This window comes from Oryzias melastigma, linkage group LG4 (genome assembly GCF_002922805.2).
Source record: "Oryzias melastigma strain HK-1 linkage group LG4, ASM292280v2, whole genome shotgun sequence".
Classification (NCBI taxonomy): Eukaryota; Metazoa; Chordata; class Actinopteri; order Beloniformes; family Adrianichthyidae; genus Oryzias; species Oryzias melastigma.
In genome coordinates, this window is record NC_050515.1 from 3584436 (window position 1) to 3606747 (window position 22312).

Sequence of the window (22312 nt, forward strand, 5' to 3'; positions counted from 1 at the left end):
GGTCTCATGCAAGTGAGATAAAGCGTCAGCCTTCCCGTTTTTGGAGCCCGGTCGGAAGGAGATCTGGAAAGGAAATCGGGAGAAGTACAGGGACAACTTGGCTTGACGCGGGTTCAACCTCTTGGCAGACTTGATGATTTGGAGGTTTGTGTGGTCCATCAACACCAGAAATGGATGAGAAGCCCCCTCCAACCAGTGTCTGCATTCCGAGAAGGCCTCTTTCACAGCCAACAGCTCCCGATCACCCACGACGTATTTCTTCTCTGCGTCATTGAGTTTTCTGGAGAAATAAGCTAGAAACATTTTGGGAGGTTGTGTCAGATATGACAGGCAAAGGTGGACCCCAAAATGCAATGAGCCAGGAATAAAGTTATTTAAAGCAGTTTATTTGGCCTGCAGTAAGGTCCTCCAAGCAGTAGAGGGAGTCCAATAGTTCTTCTGAGAAGAGAGTCAATGTTAATATTGGAAATCCACAAAGAGAAGTGGAGGGAAACTCGATGCTTAATCCACTTCTTTAATTAAGCGAGATCCATTTTTAACTTGTCCTCACCAGGGCGGCGGAAATATCCGGAGGAGCAGACAGAGGCGGCAAGATGTGGACAAAAGCGAGGGTCGGCAAGATTGAGGTCAGAGCGGATCAAAGGCAGAGGTACCAAAGGGCGAAGACAGGAGCGGGAGTCCAGAACATGAGCTTGGTTAAGAGCAAGGCAAAACAGCAAGGCAGGCACACTGAGAAACTTCAGAGACTGGATCACAATCCGGCACTGAGTCTGAAGAAGAAAAGTCTTAAATAGAGGAGCATGCTGGAGTTCAGAATGAGTAATCAGACAGGTGAGGGTATGGCAGAATGATGACAGTACCCCCCGTCAACGATCGCCTCCAAGCGATTCACCAGGCTGATCAGGATGGTCCCGATGAAAGGAAGTGATGAGGTTAGGATCCAACATGACGGGACCCAAGACCGCTTCTCAGGGCCATAGCCCTCCCAGTCAACAAGGTATTGGAAGCCCCTGCCACGGTGCTGCGACCTGAGCAGGCGGCAGACAGTATAGGCAGGGCCACCGTCGATGAATCGGGTGGGAGGAGGTTGACCAGAGGAGGGCGCCAACACACTGTCAACCACTGGCTTGAAACGTGGAAGGTAGGAGGAGTCCTGAGGGACCTGGGCAAAACAAGACAAACAGCAGCAGGGTTCAGTACATTACAAATGGGAAAGGGCCCCACAAACCGTGGGGCCAACTTACGGGACTCCAGCCGTGGCCCTGCGACTGACAGGCGATCTGTCCAGGGTGAACCCCGCCTTTGCCCATCAGCAGCCAAGTTAGGCTCCGGCACCCCCGCGACCCCGAAAGGGACGAAGCGGTCAGGAAAATGAATGAATGGAAAAAAAGCCCCACAAACTGTGGGGCCAACTTACGGGACTCCAGCCGTAATGGCAGGTCAGTGGGGGATAACCACACCCGTTGTCCCACGGAGTACCACGGGCAGCTGACCGTCTCCTGTCTGCACATTTCTTGTATCCAGCCACGGATACAAGAGCCAAGAGTGTTTGCCGCGCTGTCCTCTAGGCCGTATGACAACGTCTCACGGAGGCCACAGCTGATGAAACTGAAACTTCTCTCTCCTGGGTGCAAAAAGGGGTGGCTGATAGCCGTAAACAACCTGAAAGGGGGAGAGACCTGTGGCAGGAGAAGGCAACGTTTTGTGGGCATACTCAGCCCAAGTGATATTCTGCGACCAGGCAGAGGGGTCTCCACTGCACATTAGATGGAGGGTGGTCTCCAGTTGCTGGTTGAGGCGCTCCGTTTTGCCGTTTGACTGGGGATGAAATCCAGATGACAAACTGACGGTGATGCCCAGCAACTTACAAAACTCAGCCCAGAATTTGGCGGTGAACTGAGGCCTCCGGTCCGAGACAATGTCCCTGGGCAATCCATGAATCCTGAAAACATGTTGTTTGAGAACCTCAGCCGTTTCTTTGGCAGTGGGCTATTTAGGCAAGGGAATGAATTGGACCATTTTGGAGAACATGTCCACCACGGTAAACACAGTGCTACAACCATTGGATTCAGGTGGGCCAGTAACAAAATCCATTGAAATGTGTGACCAGGGTCGCTTTGGGACAGGTAAGGGGTGTAACAGACTTCCAGGTGGTTGATAGGAACTTTTGTTTTGGTCACAATCCGGCCAGGCCGACACAAACTTTTTCACAAGGGAAGGCCACCAGAACCGTTGTGTCACCACGTGGGTGGTAAGCGAACTGCCGGGATGACAGGTTAGTTTGAATGAATGACACCATTCCAAGACTCTGCTTCTCATATTGTCAGGAACATATAGCTTGACAGGTGGACAAGTAAAAGGAGCAGGGGTGTCCCCGAGAGCTTGGGTGAGTTCAATCTCTATGTCAGTAGACAAGGCAGCTGGGCAGGCTGAGGGTGGAAGGATATTGTCAGGTTCTGGGGCTGAATGAGGTTCCTCATGGCACTGGGAGAGGCCATCAGCTTTTCCATTTCTGGATCTAGGTCTGTAAGACAGGGAGAAATTGAACCTGGCAAAGAACAAAGCCCATATTGCTTGTCTAGAGTTCAATCGTTTGGCAGTTCTGAGGTATTCGAGATTCTTATAATCGGTATACACCAGAAAGGGGTCTTGAGTGCCCTCTAGCCAGTGTCTCCAATCCTCGAGAGCAAGTTTTACGGCAAGCAGTTCTCAATCCCCAATGTTGTAGTTGCATTCTGCCGGTGATAGACGTCGGGAGAAAAAGGCGCATGGATGAACCCTGTTGTCAGTGTGTTCGGGTTGGGACAGGACAGCCCCAACTCCGCAGTCAGATGCATCCACCTCAACAATCAAATCCTTTATCCTTTATTACTCCCACAATGGGGAAATTTTCTCAGTGGTGGGCAGCAGCTGCTGGACGGCGCTCTATCGCCCAGGACGGCGCTCTATCGCGCTCTATCGAACAATGAACTGCTTGAGGGGATCGGGCATGATAAGAACAGGAGCAGAAGTGAACAACAACTTTAAACGGTTGAAAGCTTTCTCTTCAGAGGGGGGCCATGAAAATCTGGTTTTAACGGGGGTCAGAGCATGAAGGGGGGATGCCACTGGACTGTAATTCCTTATAAAACGGCGGTAGTAATTAGCAAACCCCAGAAACTGTTGAAGTTGCTTGCGATTCTGGGGAGAGGGCAACTCGGCAACCGCTGAGACTTTGTGTGGATCCATCTGGATCTTGTCAGGGGATATGACGAGCCCTAAAAAGGTGGTGGAGGAGGTATGGAACTCACTCTTCTCGAATCTGACGAACAGCTGATTTTGCAGCAGACGCTCCAGCACCTTACGTACATGCTGCACGTGTTCGGTCTCAGTCTTTGAGAAGATCAGGATATCATCAAGATAAACAAAAACGAACTGGTTTATTATGTCTCCTAAAGCCTCATTAACCAAGTTCTGGAATACGGCAGGTGCATTTGGTAGTCCGAGTGGCATGACGCGATACTCGAAATGTCCGATAGGGGTATTAAAAGTAGTTTTCCACTCATCTCCTTCACGGATACGAACAAGATGGTAGGCGTTCCGGAGGTCGAGCTTAGTGAAGATAGTTGAACCTTGGAGTAGTTCGAAGGTGGAGTTCACGAGGGGCAAGGGGTAACTGTTCTTTTTTTTTTCTTTTTTTTTTAACTTGTCCCGTTTAACAGCTGAGCCAACAGATGCAGGCTGAGAGCCTCTAGTGTTGGGCAGATATTACTGTCACAACAGAGATTTCACAGAGCATAAACCCCTGTTGTCTTTCATGCTAAGCTTTATTTATATTGATTGTGTTTTTATTTATTTATTTTTTTTGGACCGGATGGAAAGGAAAAAGGAGAGGGGGTTAGAGAAAAAGAGAAAGAAGAAGATGGCAACAGAGCAACATCATAAAACATCCGGTCTAAATAGCAAACTAAAATGAGCTGGGCCTGTCTACACACACACACTCCTGATTGCTTGCAGAGATGCCCCGTCACCCTCCCACCAGCGGCCCTAAATGGCTATGGTGCGGTTAAAATTGGTGGGAAGGGCACTGAGAGGACATCGACTGTTTGCTGGCAGTGATGTCCAAGCACCCCCCCACCAAGGGTCCTAAATGCAAATAAAATCGAGGGGAGGGGCAAATCCATGCAGCGGCCACAGGAGGGGGGCCACTGGCAGGTAGTCCACCCCCCACACCGCACTGCAATACAGCCACCCTCCCCTTCACCCTATTGCATGTTTATATGAGGAAGGGGATATGTTGGGGTCAGTTGGCAGACTGACCCCCGATGGTGGGCCGCCGTCCCCCACCCCCCCCAGCGTTGCATTAGGTCAAAGTTCTCCCAGCCCATTGGCCCCAACCCCCGAGAGCCGAACCCCCCAGGTCCGCACTCCCCACCCCCCGCAAGGAGGGAGGAGTCAAGAAGGAGCCAGTCCCAGGGACAAATCCGAGCCCCCGCCCCCAAGCACCTCTCCTGTGGGTGCACTGGCCAGGCACCAACAGGACTGAGGCGGCTGGACCAGCCGTGGCCCCTACCAATGTCTCAGTGGAGAACTCAACAAGCCAGACCCCCCAGGCTCCGTACCGAATAGGATTCCCACTCCCACGGAAAGCCCGCCCCCCACCAGACGGGGCCAGACCCCTGGCCCATTGCCCTGCCACAAGGGCGGGCCCCGAGGGGGTTGCCCCACCCCACCCCAGAGGCAGAGAGTGAGTGATCCCAGCCCCCAGGTGCAGGCGAGCCGCCCCCCGATGCAGGCGGGCCTTCCCAGGACGGAGCCCCACACCAGCCACCCCAGCGCAAGCAAGAGGACCACCCCCAAACCAAGCCAGACACCCACCCAACCGCGCACTCTATACCACCTACACCCAGGCCAGGGAGGCCACACGGCACCCCTGCCCGCCCCCATCCAGATGCCAGACCAGACCCCCCAACGAATCAAGCTGTCTTAATCTACTGTGAGGGGGGATTCAGACTGGACACATTTGGTCCATGTGGTCTGGAAAGACAAAGCCCCATCTCCTCTGTCCTGTTATGTGGGAGGAGTCTAAACAGGTCATGTGTGCAGCCGTCACTAACCAGATCTTACCTGAACATGTAAAGGAGTTCACCTGGCTGCAGGTATAAAGACCAGCTTCCTGAAGACCAGGAGCTGCAGCTTCTAGGCCAGGGGTCACCAACAGGTCGCCCGCAAGCACCTCATCAGTCGCCCGCAGGCCTCTTCTAAAAATAGAAGAGTAACCCTAACCCTTGACTCTGAAATTTAGCAAATTAGAATTTCGATAGTAAATTCTCCTAAAGGAAACACCACAATTTCGAAAAAACTGGCATTTTTCGAAAAAAAGTTTTTGCGCTTAGAGGAGGAAATAGACATTTTTCGCAAAACTGTCATTCAAAGACTTTTTTCGAAATAAATGCGCTTCTCGGTATGAAGTGTCTGATCTGAGCGCTGCACAGCCGGCGCACCGAGAGGTCCTAGAGCGTCAAAGCGCTTTATAAACTGCGGGTCATACAGAATCGCGCAGCTCCTCCTCCTTCTTTCCTCATCGCTTCATCTGCAGACGCACTTTTGCAGCTTGGAGCCTGAAGTCTAATGAGCGCGAGCGCCGTGACAGAAACTTGAATTTATGATGTTGTGTTTTCAAACAGAAAAAAGGTCCTGATGCTTATTTGTTAGAATGCTTTTTTTTAACCGCTGAACAGACGTCTCACTCTTCTGAGTCGAGCTGCACTGCACGCGCGCACCAGACAGAGCTGTGACGTAACCCAAATGCTACCTTTTGGTGAATCAATAAAAAAATACTTGTTCTCGTTCATCGCCGTGTTTTTAATGACTTATCGCGTGAGTTGGTTTGTGCTTTATCGTAAAATTATGATTTAATGGATACAGTGTCATTTCGAAACGTTTTTTTGTTGAAATTCCTAGAATTTCCATGAAGTTTTGTGCAAATGTGTAATGGAAACGCAGCTAATAACAAAGAATGAGGCGTCCCCTTCTCCCTTTCCCACATGGAGACACCGAGAATATTTGATTATTAGTTATCTTTAATGCAAACACATTTTGCAAAAACAAAACAAAAACAACAACAACAAAAAAAACTCGCATTTTTCGAAAAAAGTTTTTGTGCGTAGAGGAGCTGGTTTGGGGGGCGTATTGAAATGGATATGGACATTTTTCGCAGAACTGTGATGGAAATTGACATTTTTCTAATTACCACTAGAATTCCTGAGCCTGCGCAAATTTGCGCAGGGAAGAGTTCCCCCCCTCTAGTCCGAGAGCCCATTGTTGTGTCATGGTGGGTCACTGATGAGCCATTAACTTGCCCATGTATATGTTAATGCAGCATGTAGTACCTAATGTGTATTTGAACTAACAGGTTGTGGAGGGGTTTGAGTTACCTGATGCATGTGGACAAGTATTGGCTTTCCTATCTTTACTCACATTTGAACTAAAGTTCCATCTCATTCCTAACCCAGAGTTCAATATGATGTTGCTCCACCTTTTGCTGCTATTGCAGTTTCAACTCTTCTGGGAAGGCTGTCCACAAGGTTGAGGAGAGTATTTATAAGAACTCTGGATCATTCTTCCAAAAGCTCATTGGTCAGGTCACACTGATGTTGGTGGAGAAGGTCTGGCTCTCGGTCTCTGCTCTAATTCATCCCAAAGGTGTTCTATGGGGTTCAGGTCAGGACTCTGTGCTGTCCAGTTCAAACTCTGTCCTCCATGTCTTTATGGACCTTGCTTTGTGCTCTGGTGTACAGTCATGATGGAAGAGGAAGGAGCCGCTCCAAAGTGTTCCTACAAGGTTGGGAGCATTGTCCAAAATGTTTTAGCCTCCTGAAGCATTGAAAGTTCCTTTCACTGGAACTAAGGGGTCGGAAAAACAAACCCACACCATCATTCCTCCTCCACCAATGCAGTCTGAATTGCCCGTTTTCCTGCAACCACCAAACCCAGACGGGTCCATCAGATTTCCAGATAGAAAAGTGTGATTCCTCCCTCCAGATAAGACGTCTCCACTGCTCTAGAGTCCAGTGACGGCGTGCTTTACACCACTGCATCCACACTTTACATTGTACTTGTTGATGTGTGGCTGCAGCTGCTGCCATGGGAACCCATTCCATAAAGCTCTCTGTTTTTATGTACTTATGCTGATCTGAAGGTCACATGAAGGTTGCAGCTCTGCAGCAACTGACTGCAGAAAGTCTATGACCTCTGTAGACTTTCAGCATCCTGGCTGAGTTGTTCCAAATTCTTCCATTTTGTTCTGATAGAACTGACAGTTGACTGTGGAATATTTAGGACATTTCAAGACTGGATTTGTTGCTCAGGTGGCATCCTATGACACTGAAATTCACTGAGATCCTGAGAGCAAAACATCCATCCATCCATTTTCTTGACCGCTTTGTCCCTTTCGGGGTCGCGGGGGTGCCGGAGCCTATCTCGGCTACTGATGGGCGAAGGCGGGGTACACCCTGGACAGGTCGCCAGTCTGTCGCAGGGCCTCAATCACACACATTCACACCTAGGGGCAATTTAGAGTCACCAATTAACCTATGAAGCATGTTTTTGGACGGTGGGAGGAAGCCGGAGTCCCCGGTGAAAACCCACGCATGCACGGGGAGAACATGCAAACTCCACACAGAAAGGTCCCAGCCGGGATTTGAACCGGGGCCTTCTCGCTGTGAGGCGAGAGCACTAACCACTGCGCCACCGTGCAGCCCAGAGCAAAACATACTTTCACTAATGTTTCCAAAAATAGTCTGCATGTCTGAGGAGTGATTTTATACACCTGAGGTCAAACCAAGTGATTAGGACTCCTGATTCTGATCATTTGGATGGGTGAGCCGATACTTTTGGTCACATAGTGCATGTTTATGACTTATAAACATAGACACATCTTCAAGTCAAAAAGACAAACATCTCAATAGCAGCAAGACTCACACTCCTCTGAAACCCTTAGCTCTATTTCAAATAATCCTCGATGTGGACTCTGGGAGTAGTGAAGACGATTCTTTTGTTGTGGAATCAGAGTTCATCTTCTCAGATTCCTCCTATGATGAGGATATGCCAGTACATGGATTTGCAGCCAAAACATCCTCTCCACATGATACTTATACATAAGTAGACTAATAAACTATTAATTGTTGAAGAAGAGAATGATGAGAAGCCTTCATCTGTAAAAGGACAATTTTCCTGATTCAAAAAAGGCAACCAGCATGTTGCAGACAGCCAGTGGTGCCAAAAACACATGGAGAAAAGTCCTTGCAGACTTGGCCTTGTAGGGCAGGACTGCCTGGTCCTCAAAACCTGTTTTGGGGGAAGGGAGCAGAACTGTGTGCTGTCGTACAACCTAGATCTAATTTGTAACTTGAAGGTTCAGTCGTTAAGGTGATCACCACAACACTACTTTGAGAAGGGGAGGGGGGCATTGCAGCAGAAGCTGAAAGTTCCAGGGATTCTAGTGTTAAATGGCTTCTGAAGTGTCTGAGCACAGCACAGCGGGCGCCACGAGAGATCCCACAGCGTCACAGCTAATTGTGCATCTCCTCTGTAAAATCAATAACCAAGATTGCCTCATCGCTTCATCTGTAGCCGCACTTCTGCAGCTGGCAGTCTGAATACTTGTTCTGGACATTCTTTTACATACCACTGAACAGACTTCTGACTTGCATCTGAGACTGTCAGTGGACTTGCTGCGCGAGCCAGCGTGGCACGCGCGCACTACACTGCTGTCACGTCACTCAAATGCTCCTTTTTAGTAAATCAAATTAAAAAAAACACACACATTTTTAATGACTTATCGTGTGATTCAGTTTGTGTTTTATCGCATTATTATGAAACCGTATCATTGCGACACTGTTTTGTCAAAACTCCTAGAATTTGGTTAACGTTTCACGTGTAATGGAAACAGAACCCAGAGCTGCTGACTGTTTCTGCATGGTGCGTTCACTGAGCCCCGGATATCGGCAGTAAAACGAAGCAGTTTATAAGAGAAAACATAGAACACCGGCACTGATCCGGATATAATCGATTGATTATAGAGTCGACGTTTTCTCTGAAAAACTGATTTGTTTTGTTGCGGATTGTATAAAAATGACAAAGTTTGTTGCGGACTGAGTATGGTCGAATTGCTGTTCGCTTATGTCCAGAGGTCAGTGAACGCACCATGCGCAGATTCTTGTCTGCTGTGGGATCTGTCAGTCAACCTGTTCATAGGTTTAAGGAAAATAAAGGGACGGGTGCATGAGACTGAATTAAAGCGTTTGAAGAGCGTAGATCCACTAATAATAGTTATAATTAATTAATAATAATTAATAATAGTTATAATTTTGTTAAAAACATTGAATTTGGTCATTTGGTGCATCTGTTGGGATTAATAAAGTTCTGAATATTGATATCTGTTTCCTAGCTTATTGTTATTATTGATAATTATGCTAAGAAATCTGTGTCTTCATATAGAGAAGTATCATTATTATTATTAATAATGTAGAATTAAAGGCAAAATAAGCAAATGTATTATTTCAAACTGGTAGCCCTTCGTATGATTCAGTACCCATGAAGTAGCCCGTAGTTTCAAAAAGGTTGGCTGACCCCTGTTCTAGGCTGAAGCCACATGGTGAAGTCATGGATCCTTCATTTCTTTTTTCTGTCCACTCTTATCTCTGTTTCTGTCTTCACAGATTCGATGGGAGAAGAACATCACACTTGGAGAACCTCCAGGATTTCTACACTCGTGGTGGTGGTACGTATCATTCCTTGATGGTAAAGCAGCTCTCCACAAAGATGGAGTTCCTTTCATCCTGCAAATGTCTGGCTCTCAATTTTCATTGTTCAAGCCTGATAGGCCACTCACTCCCATTTATCTTTATGCTGGCCTTTGGTTTATTATACAGTGTCCTAATCATTGTTATAAAATTGTCGTTTAATCCAAATTTCTCTAAAACTTTATATAGAAATAACCATCTGACAGAATTGAAAGCCTTCTCCGCGTCCAGCCCCACTATCATGGCCCATTTTTTATCCCTAATTGTTTGCTCCAGTACATGCAGTGATCTTCTCATATTATCGAAGGTTTGTCTTTGCTTTATAAAACCGGTTTGGCCCAAATGTATCAGGTCAGGCAGAACATTTTCCAATCTTGGAGCTAAAATTGATATAAATAATTTATAATCTATGTTAAGAACACTTATAGATCTGTAATTGCTACAGTCTTGCTTATCCTTGCCCTCTTTGGGAATGACTGAGATGATAGCGTCTCTCCATGATGGGGGAATTTCACCTTTTTGTATCACCCAATTAAAAGTTTTCAGCAGAAGAGGGGATAGTTCTTGTTGAAGGATCTTATACCACTCAGCATTGTATCCATCTGAACCAGGTGATTTCCCTGCTCTTAATTTAGAAATGACTAGTTGAAGTTCCTTAGTTGTTATTGGTTGTGTTCATTTATCTCTCTGTGATTCTGTTAGCTTTGGCATAGCTAATGTTTTTAGAAAGGCTTCAATCTTTGTCTCATTTGGAGCTTGAGGTTGTGAGTATAGGGAATGGTAGTACATTTCAAAACTCTTGAATTTTTTCCAGTTTGCTTTATTTTGTGGATGGTATTTTCTTCTCTTTGTTTTCTTAATTTGTATGCTAATAGTTGTGTACATTTGCTGCCAATTTCATAATATTTTAGTTTTAAAAAATTATTTTCTTTTGTGTGTCTTGAGTATAAATGTCGTCAATTTCTCTTTGTATCCTTTAAATGTCTCATTTTAGCATTGAATTAGTATTTTTGCTATCAGTTAATATTAGCTGTTTTAAAGGCCTCGTGCGGTGAAAATCGTGATTTTTCTTAAACTGCAATAAAACATTAGTATTTATGTCACAAATGAACCCCCGTATAATTATTTTGTCACCCGCGGCCCCGTGTACTCTCTTCAAGCGTTCAAAGATAGCGTGGTCGCTCAGATTTTGGGCAGCCACCGATAAGTAGGTCATAGGTCGTGTGACGTCAGTACAGGAACATCCAGCTAGATCCGCTAGTGTTGTGATGACTTTCTGGGCATGGAATTACTTAACATAATAGAATTTGGACTGCCGTGGATTTGGGGATTCGAACGGGATAATGGTGAATAGGAGTGTGGTATTTGGGTGCAGTAATGTGCCGAAGAAGGGGGTCTCCCTTCATGAATTTCCCGTTTCAATAAAGGAGAGGGGCGCTCCCCGGTCAGGGGGAGGCCTTGAGCCCTCCCCGGCCCTCCGGAGGAGGAACGCGGGGGGTGTACGGGGGCACCTGGCCTCTGGGGGAGGCCGCCGCGCCGCGCTGAGGGGGTTTGCGGTTCTGAGGCCCCGGGCCGGGCATGGGGGGCACCGTGGGTTCGCCAGACGGTCGTCCGGCGCCGGCAGCCGAGCCCGCACGAAGGGTTTTTACTCCCTCCCAGGGCCGTGAGGCCAGCGGGGGTGGCCTCCGCGCGGGGCGCAGGAGGACTCAGACTCTGACCCTCCAGTGAGACTCTGACCCTCCAGTGACACTCTGACCCTCCAGTGAGACTCTGACCCTGCAGTGAGACTCTGACCCTGCAGTGAGACTCTGACCCTGCGGTGAGACTCTGACCCTCCGGTGAGACTCTGACCCTCCAGTGAGACTCTGACCCTGCGGTGAGACTCTGACCCTCCAGTGAGACTCTGACCCTACAGTGAGACTCTGACCCTCCAGTGACACTCTGACCCTCTAGTGAGACTCTGACCCTGCAGTGAGACTCTGACCCTGCGGTGAGACTCTGACCCTCCGGTGAGACTCTGACCCTCCAGTGAGACTCTGACCCTCCAGTGTTTCATTTCTTTACAGGGTAACCAAACCCTAAATGAGCTTCTTTTGGCTGTTGACCTCTATTAATGTGGCTTTAAAGGGGATGTCTGTTGGTTATTGCCAAATTTTTGACAAATTAAAATAAATGTGTTTAATTTTTTTAAATATCACCTGTGTGCTGATCCCTACGGGTTGAATTGAGGTATTACAGTCTAATTTTCTGATTGGTCAAACCATGAAAGTTTTAGAAGTCCGCTCCAGTAATGATAACAGTCTTGTTCCCCAGCCACACCCCTCTGACTGAATTTTCAAATTTAGGCTGTGCGTGGAGTCAGCCTCCAACTTCCCTGTTTGGTTAACCTTTAGGTTTTCATTCCAAAATCTCATCCATTTAAACTAATGTTGATTTCCAGCAGAAAATTCATGGTTGAAATTCAATGAAGACCAAGGATACCATCTGTGCCTTACCTGTTGATGTACCTGTTGAAGGAAGCACTCTTCCTGAACACCTGAAGCCTCCCCCAGAGGTCAGGATGAACGCATTCTTCCTGACGCCAATCTCTGTCCTGTGTGCAGTGTATTCTGGGATCTGTACTGCGCCGCGCCGGACCGGAGGGAAACATGCGAGCATTCCAGTGAGGCCAAGGCTTTCCATGATTATGTGAGTGAACCTAACCCTCCATTCTGCACACATACACCAGTGTACCTGTGGGAGCACGTCAGAGGGGCTTGTGGTGCCGATGATGCTGGTTCTTGGTGTCTGTAGCCCTCACAGATTCAGCTGTTTTTAGAAAACCACGTTCTTTTGAGTCTTTGTATCTCATAACTGACGTAATCAGTGGTGCTTTTGGTCTGGGGGGGTGAGGGTCCGGCTGCTGCCTGGCCTCGTATCGCCCCACCATCATCTTTATTCACAGCATTGTGCTGATCACGAGCCGTAACATGCTACCTCGAGAGCAACAGAAAGACGGGGCTGCTTTTGATTGCACCAGGCTGGGGTTGTTGGAGACATGGGGCAGGAAAGGTAAAGGTCATTGCCCCCCCCCCCCCTCCATTGATAGTGCAGAGCTTGAGGGGATGAAGGAAATGTCTGGAATGGATCAGCTGCTCACCTCTGTGAACCTGTGTGAAAAAAAACGTATTACATTTGTTGCCTGTTACTTCTTGCACGTGTGTCTGTACATGTGTGTGAATAATTACACGCTTAATTAAACCTGGTAGTTAATTAAATCCGACAACTGTGTCTAATGAATCTAAACGCTGTATCATTTCCAGGAGCTTTCTGCAGGGCGGGTCAGCTGCAGAAAGCTCCTCGCTTTTTATCGGCTGTTCGACAGCTTTGGTCAGCAGGTCAGAAGCTTCGGGTTCTGCTTCTGCCACAAACTGAAGCTGACACATTCTCACTGGAGATGCGTGTGTCCTCAGACATGTGCCAGGGTTGAATACGGCAGAGAACAATCACAAAGTACATACGAAACAGGGTTTGTTTATGTATGTCCTCTGAGAGGAGATTTGTAAAATGTCCTTAAGTGTGCTGTTAAAGTTGAAAGAAACTTTTTGGTCTTTTCATTATTTATCACATGAACACGGTTCTCTGGAATGCAGATGGCTTCACTGCTCCCGATGTTGACAGCTTCTTCGTTTGGGATCATCCTGAAGTCTGTCTCTGACGTTCTGACTGAGCAGACGCTCTGACGCCCGTCCACAGGGTTGATGTTTTTATGGGGCTGAAGGAGGGTTCGTCCCCAGGGTGATCGGGCCTCTTCCTCTCATGATCTCTGGCCTCCGCTCCATCTCATCCCTTACTGATGGCTTCCTTATTGATCTGTGATCACAGAACCAAAGACTGGTGCTGAGAGCCACACACGCTTCCCTCAGGGGGCGCTCTGCAGCTGTGGGGACACAGGAATGTGTTCAGAAAGACCAGGATGGAAGTTTTAGGTCTTTGGCAGCTGGATTATTAATGTTGCAGAGAACAATTACAAAGTACATAAGACACAGGGCTTGTTTATTCATGTCTTTGAAATGATGCCGTTGCTAGGAAATCATGGAGACATTCCTAGTTACAGATTTGGTGAGCTCCTCTGGGTTTGGCTCCTTTTAAGGCGCTTCTTTCTGAAGAAGATAATGGAGTCTACCATGCTGATCCTTACATCTCTGGACTGGTTGACAGCTAATCTAGAGGAATGTGGTGGGATTGGAACCCTGGCTGCACTCCAGTCCTGGAAGCTGCAGACTAGCTGGATAGCTTGTTGGCTCTCCCCTGAATCAGTGATCACAGACATGAACAGTCCTGTGTTGACTCACACTGCCATGCAAATGAATTCACACTTCAAGTAGATCATAAAGAGCCTGTACAGTAATGAGCCTGTTCTCGTCTTAATTGTATTTCTGTCCTTTCCTCTAATCATGTTTGTTTTTCTAAAGAGATCAGCGTTTTTTTCTTTCTGCCAGAATGTAGATGCTCCACAAAGTTAATTTGAGGGTTTGATTATGAGACATGGCGAGTCTTTGAGAAGGCAGAACGAGTGTCGACAGCTCACGTGATGAAGGAAGTAGACATGTGGAGGCACAAGCTCCCAAGCACACAGAAACATGAGCTTAAAGACGCAGAAGAAGCCTTTGTTTTCTCACAAACACTCGGCTCTTGTGGCTCAGGTCATGACCCCAAACGTGCAGTTCGTGCCAAATTTGGTGCCACTAGTGCGTCACTCCCATCGCACCGCCTCACCTGCTGGGGACTGTATGAGACAGTTATACATTTGTCCCAGGAACAGGTGGCTTAGGGGGCGGAGCTTTGCTCTGTAAACTGCTGTTGATTGGTGGCCTCTGTGAGTTCCTGCTTCTCTTCCTCATTTCTCTTCATTCCTGCTCTGTTTTTGAAGAAAGTCCTCCTCCAATCATCTTCTTCCTTTCCTCTCAGGTCTGCCCCTCCCCCTCTGCATCTTACAGGAGATTATTGGTTAATGTGGTTGGGTGCCAGAAGTGCTCGCGTTCCTTCTGGGGGGCAGACGAGAAGAATAATAATAGCATCTATGAGCAGAGAAGGTTCTTATGGAGGGAGGGGGCCGACATGCAGAATCCTCCACACAAAGGGTGTTAACATGTCTGCCTCTCACCTCCTCCGCGTCTTTTAATATCAAACGCCGTGTCTGCGGACCGGCCTGAGGACGGCGTGTGCCAGTGTTTTCCATTGTTCCTGCTGAAAGGAAAAAGGTCCGTGTTCACCTGGGTTAGGGAGGTGCCGCCCCCCAGCTGTTCGCCAGCCATCTGGAAGTGGCTGAGGCAGAAGATCAAATATAATTTATGTGTTTTCTTCATTTGGATGATCTGAAAGTTTAGAGCTGCTCCTGTGACAGAGACGGCCTTGAAGACGGATGCATACACCGTGCATGCGGGGTGGGGGGGTGGGGGGGCAAGAGGGAGGCAGAGGTGGAGAGGGCAAGGGGGTCCTCTGTGTCACCGACTCCATGCAAAGCTAGGCTCTGGGAAGGCCAGTGTGTGCAGACGGCGAGGGCAGACACGCGCCATCTGCTGTGCTGCTGCTTTAAGAGGGGCTAGTTTCAGCTGGTCTGTTTCCTCCTCATGAATGTTTTCTGGGAGGACCACTGAAGCCCCTCCAGTTGCCGTGGTAACACACCACTGTGTGTTAAACACTGTTGTTCAGCACTGGGGGTCTGGCCCCTCCCTCGCTGTGTGAACTCGGGTGGCTGGGGATGGGTGGGGGGCTGCATTCTGCAGCACCTGTACTGAGGCATGACCACTCTTACCCTGGGAGGGAGGTGTAAGAAAATATATTTTTAAATAACATAACGACACAAATATCAATGGGGGGGGGCTAAAAATAGAGATCATTTGATCTTTGCGGGTGTTTTCCACGTGGTGAGTCCAGAACATCTGAGCTGGGTCAACCATATCCCCCAAGAGGCAGGTAGGGCCCCTTTTCTGGGCACACCGGGGCACCCTCATTTTTCCATGGTTGCTCACAGCAACTGGAGCCTGATCCTCGGGCCCCCTTCCCTGTCTGGGGCTTCTGCTGGTCACCGCTGTCCCACCTTGTCTGGCAGTTGGTCTCTGCCGCTTCCCCTGGTTTGTCGTTGGTGGAGCTGGCCGGCTTCCCGGGTGTGCAGTGCAGGCTTGGGGTGGGCGGTCCTGCCCTGTCTCTGGGGGTGGAGGCGGGTGAGGCTCAGGACTACTGGGCGGTGGCGTGCCTCTCTTCTGGGCGCCAGTGTGGGTCTTGTGTAGTCAGGGCACTGGGTCTGGACCTGGAGCAGCTCGGGGTGGGACGGGTCCCTAACCAGGCTGGGGCTCCTGCTCTGCCCACTCTCTGCTTCATCCTAGTCCTTGGCTGGGGGGCTGCCGGCTCCAGTCCTATGTTCTCTTTTGAAACTTTAAAGTTTTTGCTTTAATATTCACTTCAATTAAATTAAGTTGTGTTTATATAGCTTAATATCACAACACAGTTATCTCTACAGACTTCACACCAAGACTTGTGCAAAAACACAGAATCAGTCATAAAATATAAACAACAGCTGATTGCTAAACTAAACAGACCCTGGACTTTCCTGCCTTTAGACCCTCCTTCTCTGTGAGGAAAAAACCCTAAAAAAACAGATTCCAGGGAGAAAAAGAAGAACCCTCATGGTTGTCCACATGAAAGAGAGATTCTCTCCCAGGACAGACAGGAGATTTACCAGGACTGTTAAAGAGGAATCAGCTAATTAACTACAGGTTTGAATAGTGCAGCAGATGAGCTACATCCAGATGGAGCTGGGACAGCTGGGGGGAGGGGTGCAAGACAAGCCAGAGGTGAGGTCCACGGCCAAGGTCAGGAGCACAAATGATCCACCTGGAATCTGAAATCTCTCCTGCTCCCCCGGAGGAGAGTGGGAGAGAGGGACAACACCTGAATCACACTGCACCAAACAAAATCATGGAAAACTGAATGAAAAATAGATGATACAAATAGTGGACAAAATCCCAGTGCATCGTACTTCAAATTCTAGTTATTATTTGGTTTATATCGTCATTGCCGGAAATTATAAATATATCATAATTTTAAAAAAATATATTTTTTGCTCAGCCCCACAAGAGGCCTTCAGCTCTGAACTGTTTGCTAACCCTAACCCAATAACCTGTTAAACCGCATCAATCACCAGAGTTCAGAGTCCTGCTCAGCTACTTAGGTTGTAGAGTTGATCCATGGCCTACAATGGGACCCCCCAGGGCGGTGATGGACTGCTGTCAGCGCTGCCACCGTGGTGCTCGTCTTCATCTGCTTCTCAGTTATTCCTCAGAATGATCCTCATGATGACCCCCACCCACCGCCACCCCCCCGTTCCAAACAGGAAATAGCTTCAACAGAGAAACAGACAGCTTTGGTTCAGTCGTTCCATTGGTCAGTTTTGATTTTTAATATCCATAATTATGTTTTTTCATGATATTTGTATGTAGTTTAAGTTATTCAAGTTATCCATCGTGCTCTGTTATGGGGCCCAGATGACCCCACTCTAACATTGAAGTGTGACCCCTCCCATGACGAAGGCGGACAGTATCTTATGTCTGCCACAGATTCAAGAGAAGATCAAAAATCCTTGAAAAGAAAACTTCAGCGTTCTGTCTTGTGGGTCCAGAAGACCCACTTGAATGTAAACATGTCTAGGATAGGACAAGGGTTGAACGGACCTTAGAGGAACAGCTTCAATCTGTTGCAGACTGTCCAAACTGCATCAGAACCGGTGTAAGGTTCTGGTTCTGACATCCTGTTCTCTGCTTAGGGAAACTGCTCGGATGTCCAGAACTAAACACTGTCTGAGGCCAGCAGTGTCTGACCCCCACCCCCCGGCCGCCCTTTTGGGGGGGTCCATTCGGCAAGCCGCATTGGGTTCTAACTGCTGCTATCTAAACGGCTGAAAGTGACCTGGAGGGGGGGCTCCACTGATGCAGGAACTGCGCTGATGATGCACCAGCCGAGGGTTCGATTCCTGAAGGTAGCTTCGTGCTGAACGTGTCTCCATCACACCCAAGGATCAGTAGCAGGGCGGATAGAATCTTTCCGGTGGGGGTGTATTTCTCTGTATTTCTGTACAGCCGAAAACGGCCCTGTGCTGCTCATTCTAGACAGCTTCAGCTGCGGCATTTTTGCGTGATCTTGGAGGGGGGGTCTTGTATCTGTGGACTCATGCATGCGTGATCTTGGAGGGGGGTCTTGTATCTGTGGACTCATGCACCGCTGGGCTGGTGGGCCATCAAAATGGCGTGTCCGTTTGCTGGAGGTCTGGAAAGGTCACAGTGGTGGAAGTTCCGGGAATAGCGCTGTGAGATGCCTGTGTGTCTGCTGGGTCACATGACACCAGGCCCCCCACACAAACACAGAGAAGCAGCAGTGAGGGGGGGCCTTCTGTTCCGTCCTCGACCTGAACGTCATTGCCGTGTCTTGTCTCACTAAAACGATGGCGCTCTCTGGATCTGAAGTGCCAGACGAGCGCAGACGGGAGCCCGTTACCATGACGACAGCTGCTCTGAACTGCCTGATATGCAGACACCAGCGGTGGGGTGGGGGGGTTATAGGAGGGAAGTTTATTGAGCGAAAGCTGTGTGTGTTTGTGTTCATGTGTGTGATAGTGAGTTGCCGTTTGGCTGGACGATTGATCGCTTTATCGATTCGTTTGAATTTGTTGAATCAGATCAATCATTTTTGCTCAAATCTGGATTTTATTCTCCCAGCTCTCGACTTTCCTGGGTTTCTGTGGTTCAGAGTAACGTTAGTCGTCTCTCTAATGGTGTTCTGGTGACTGTGGATCCGTTTGAGTCCAGGGAACTCATTGTTGAAGAAACCGGTCTGAGATGATTCCAGCTTTATACTCAGAGTTTGAATTGAACTGTTTGTATTTATTGAGTAAGGACAGATGTAAAAACATAGACACTGTCGATAGCAGTCCCATGGCCATATCATAATGCTTTTTGCCAAGGCTAGTTTGCAGCAGCTGCTGCTCCATCAGGTTCATTGACTACCGGGACCCCCCCAACAGAACACACTTGAACAAGACCCCCACGACAAAGGAAAAGACCCGTCCCACAATAAGACCCAAGACCCCCTCCTCCCGGCTTCTGATGCTCCTCAGCAGGAAAAAGCGCCAAGTCATCAAAGTTCAGACTTCAGGATTTGAACCTGAGAATCTGCAGATGATTTCAGTTTTAACTTGCTCTGTCTTTTATCAGTACTCTTGTTTTTCTATTGTATTCATGTACTTGTATGTATATATTATGTATACACACTCACAGCAAGAAGGCTCCGGTTCAAATCCTGGCTTAGTTATTTATTGGTGTCATGCAGTAAAACCTAAAAAACCACTAAAAACAGCTAAAACAATTAAAAAGTAACATAGCTGCTGATGGTTGAAGGCGGGGTTCACCTGGACAGGTCGCCAGTGTGTCACAGGACCTCAATCACACTCACATTCACTCTCATCCACACCTTGGGAGATTTTAGAGTCACCAATTAACGTATGAAGCGTTTTTGGACGGTGGGAGGAAGCCGGAGTCCCCGGTGAAAACCCACGCATGCACGGGGAGAACATGCAAACTCCACAGAGAAAGAACCCCAGCTGGTGGTTCTGTTTCAGTTCCCCCAGCTGGGATTTGAACCGGACCTTCGTGTGTATGCATAAATACAATAGAAAAACAAGAGTACTGATAAAAGACAGAGCAAGTTAAAACTGAAATCATCTGCAGATTCTCAGGTTCAAATCCTGAAGTCTGAACTTTGATGACTTGGCGCTTTTTCCTGCTGAGGAGCATCAGTAGGCAGGAGGAGGGGGTCTTGGGTCTTATTGTGGGATAGGTCTTTTCCTTTGTCGTGGGGGTCTTGTTCAAGTGCGTTCTGCTGGGGGGGTCCCGGTAGTCAATGAACCTGATGGAGCAGCAGCTCCTGCAGCCTCAGGGAGGCGCTGCAGGTGAACAGCGGTTCTCCTGGAGGATCAGGAGGTGTTGTTGTGGTCAGTTTCCTTCACTGCAGACCTTTGCAGAAGTTCAGTCTAAGAGGAGCAGAAGAGGAGGAGGAGCTGGGAGGAGGCCTCCCAGAACCTGGATGGCCTCCCAAAACCATCCAGATTCTGGGAGGCCATCCAGGAGAACCATCCAAGTTGAACAAACAAACAAAATGATTTGACATTGATATGAAGTCGCTCTGTTTTGCAGAAAAACTACAAAATTAAGATGACTTATTGGGATTAATAGATCCATAGATGTGTATTCCTATTCTTTTCGGGCTGTAGCAATTTGGTGACGAAGCTCGGCTGTAAATGCAATTTCCCCCTGGGATAAATAAAGTATTCTGATTCTGATATATCCATCCTTCCATTAAGTGATGTGCATTCAGGGGAGGCAGGTGAAACTCTGCCTCACCTGCAAAATATATCTTGAAAATGCATTGATTACATAACATGAACATAGTTTTTAAAATTAAAAATAGAAATCAAATGTTATATTTTTGAGACGTCTTTTCTATGTTTACCTTTTACTGAGAGTTTTCAACATTTCTTTGATAAAAAAGCAGCAGATTTGCGAGTTTCCTCCTCAAATCCGTTAGACGGCGCTGGCAGCTGTAGCCCCGCCTCCCCAGCACCGCTCACACTTTCTGCAGCTGCAGCTGACGCATGTCTGTGTTGTTTCGGTATTTCTATCATCATAAAACGCTTTATTTTAAATCGACCTGATTTGTATTTCATTTGCTTCAGTTTGTGACTCGTTTAGTCTTTTTATCCGCTAAAAATGCGCTTCAAAAACACACTCGGTGCGGCAGACAGTCCGCCTGCCGCACCAGGATATACATGCCACCAGCAGAGGGCGCTGGTGAGCCCAGAGAGTGTATGTGACACCGCGGATAAAAAATAGTAGTTTTAGCAAGACAAGTGCAGCCGTCCAGTTACTCTTTAATGTTAACATCAGTTTCTAAATGGAGGATTTGGTTTTAAGCCCTGAACCCAGAATGTGTTTAGACTCTCTGGTAGAGATCTCCACGGAGACAGAGAGACTTTAACTCTGGAGAAATGAAGATTCTACAAACAGAACATTCATCTGTTTCTGCGGGAGCAGCACAGACGTCATTCATGAATTAATATAAGTCAATAACAACATTTTCTATGCTACAGTTTGTAAACAGAAGTAAAATGTTGAATTGAAGTTTAAAACACTTTATCTGTCAGTCAAATGGTGAATCAGCTGCTCAGTGTTGCCAGATCGTGTCAGAGCTTTCAGGTTCTTTAAGTATTTATTTATATAAAGTTTGTAAATCTGACTGATGACGTCAGAGCCTCACCAGCCGTGAACCTCACCGCGCGGCACTGCATCCATCATCCATCCATCTATCATCCAACCATCCATCCATCATCCATCCATCATCCATCTATTATCCAACCATCATCCATCTATTATCCATCCATCATCCATCCATCCATCATCCAAAATCCATCCATCATCTATCCATCATCCATCTATTATCCAACCATCCATCATCATCCATCCATCATCCATCTATTATCCATCTATCATCCATCCATCATCCAACCATCATCCATCCATCATCCATCTATTATTGAACCATCATCCATCCATCATCCATCTATTATCCAACCATCATCCAACCATCATCCATCCATCATCCATCTATCATCCATCTAATTTCCAACCGTCATCCAACCATCCATCATCATCCATCCATCATCCATCTATTATCCATCTATCATCCATCCATCATCCAACCATCATCCATCCATCTATTATTGAACCATCATCCATCCATCATCCATCTATTATCCAACCATCATCCAACCATCATCCATCCATCATCCATCTATCATCCATCTAATTTCCAACCGTCATCCAACCATCCATCATCATCCATCCATCATCCATCTATTATCCATCTATCATCCATCCATCCATCAACCATCTATTATCCAACCATCCATCCATCCATCATCCATCCATCATCCATCTATTATCCAACCATCATCCATCCGTCATCCATCCATCATCCATCTATCATCCATCTATCATCCATCATCCATCCATCATCCATCCATCCATCATCCATCCATCATCCATCTATTATCCAACCATCATCCAACCATCATCCATCTATTATCCATCCATCCATTTATCATCCATCATCCATTCATCTATTATCCATCCATCCATCCATCCATTCATCCATCTTCCACACCAACTCAAGCCCTGGGCTCATGTGGTTACTGGAGCCTATCCTAGCTTGGGTGAAGGCGGGGTTTTTTCTGGACAGGGTGCCAGACTACCGCAGGGCCAGCACAGACGGAAGCTGCTTTATTTTCCTGCTGATGTTTGAGAAACTCCCTGGAATTGTCTGTGTCGAAGCATCTGGATTTCTGCAGAAACGACCTGCGACGGCGTCCTGTGATCGTTAGGGATGCGGCGCTGTAACAGGATTTACGTTTGCTGTGTGTTGAGCTGAAGACAGACGGC

At 47.6% G+C, this 22312-nt stretch overlaps 1 protein-coding gene across 3 annotated transcripts in view; it reads left to right on the top strand.

The window, feature by feature from the left end:
• ssbp4 (single stranded DNA binding protein 4) overlaps positions 1-22312 on the top strand; it is a 61909-nt gene that overhangs the window by 13322 nt on the left and 26275 nt on the right. For all 3 annotated transcript variants that reach the window (XR_002917464.2, XM_024259066.2, XM_024259067.2), the window contains exons 3-4: positions 9702-9763; positions 12389-12473. Coding sequence is in view for 2 of the 3 variants with exons in the window: in XM_024259066.2 (XP_024114834.1) it covers positions 9702-9763; positions 12389-12473 (147 nt within the window). In the remaining variant the exon portion in view is untranslated. The remainder of the gene's footprint in view (positions 1-9701; positions 9764-12388; positions 12474-22312) is intronic.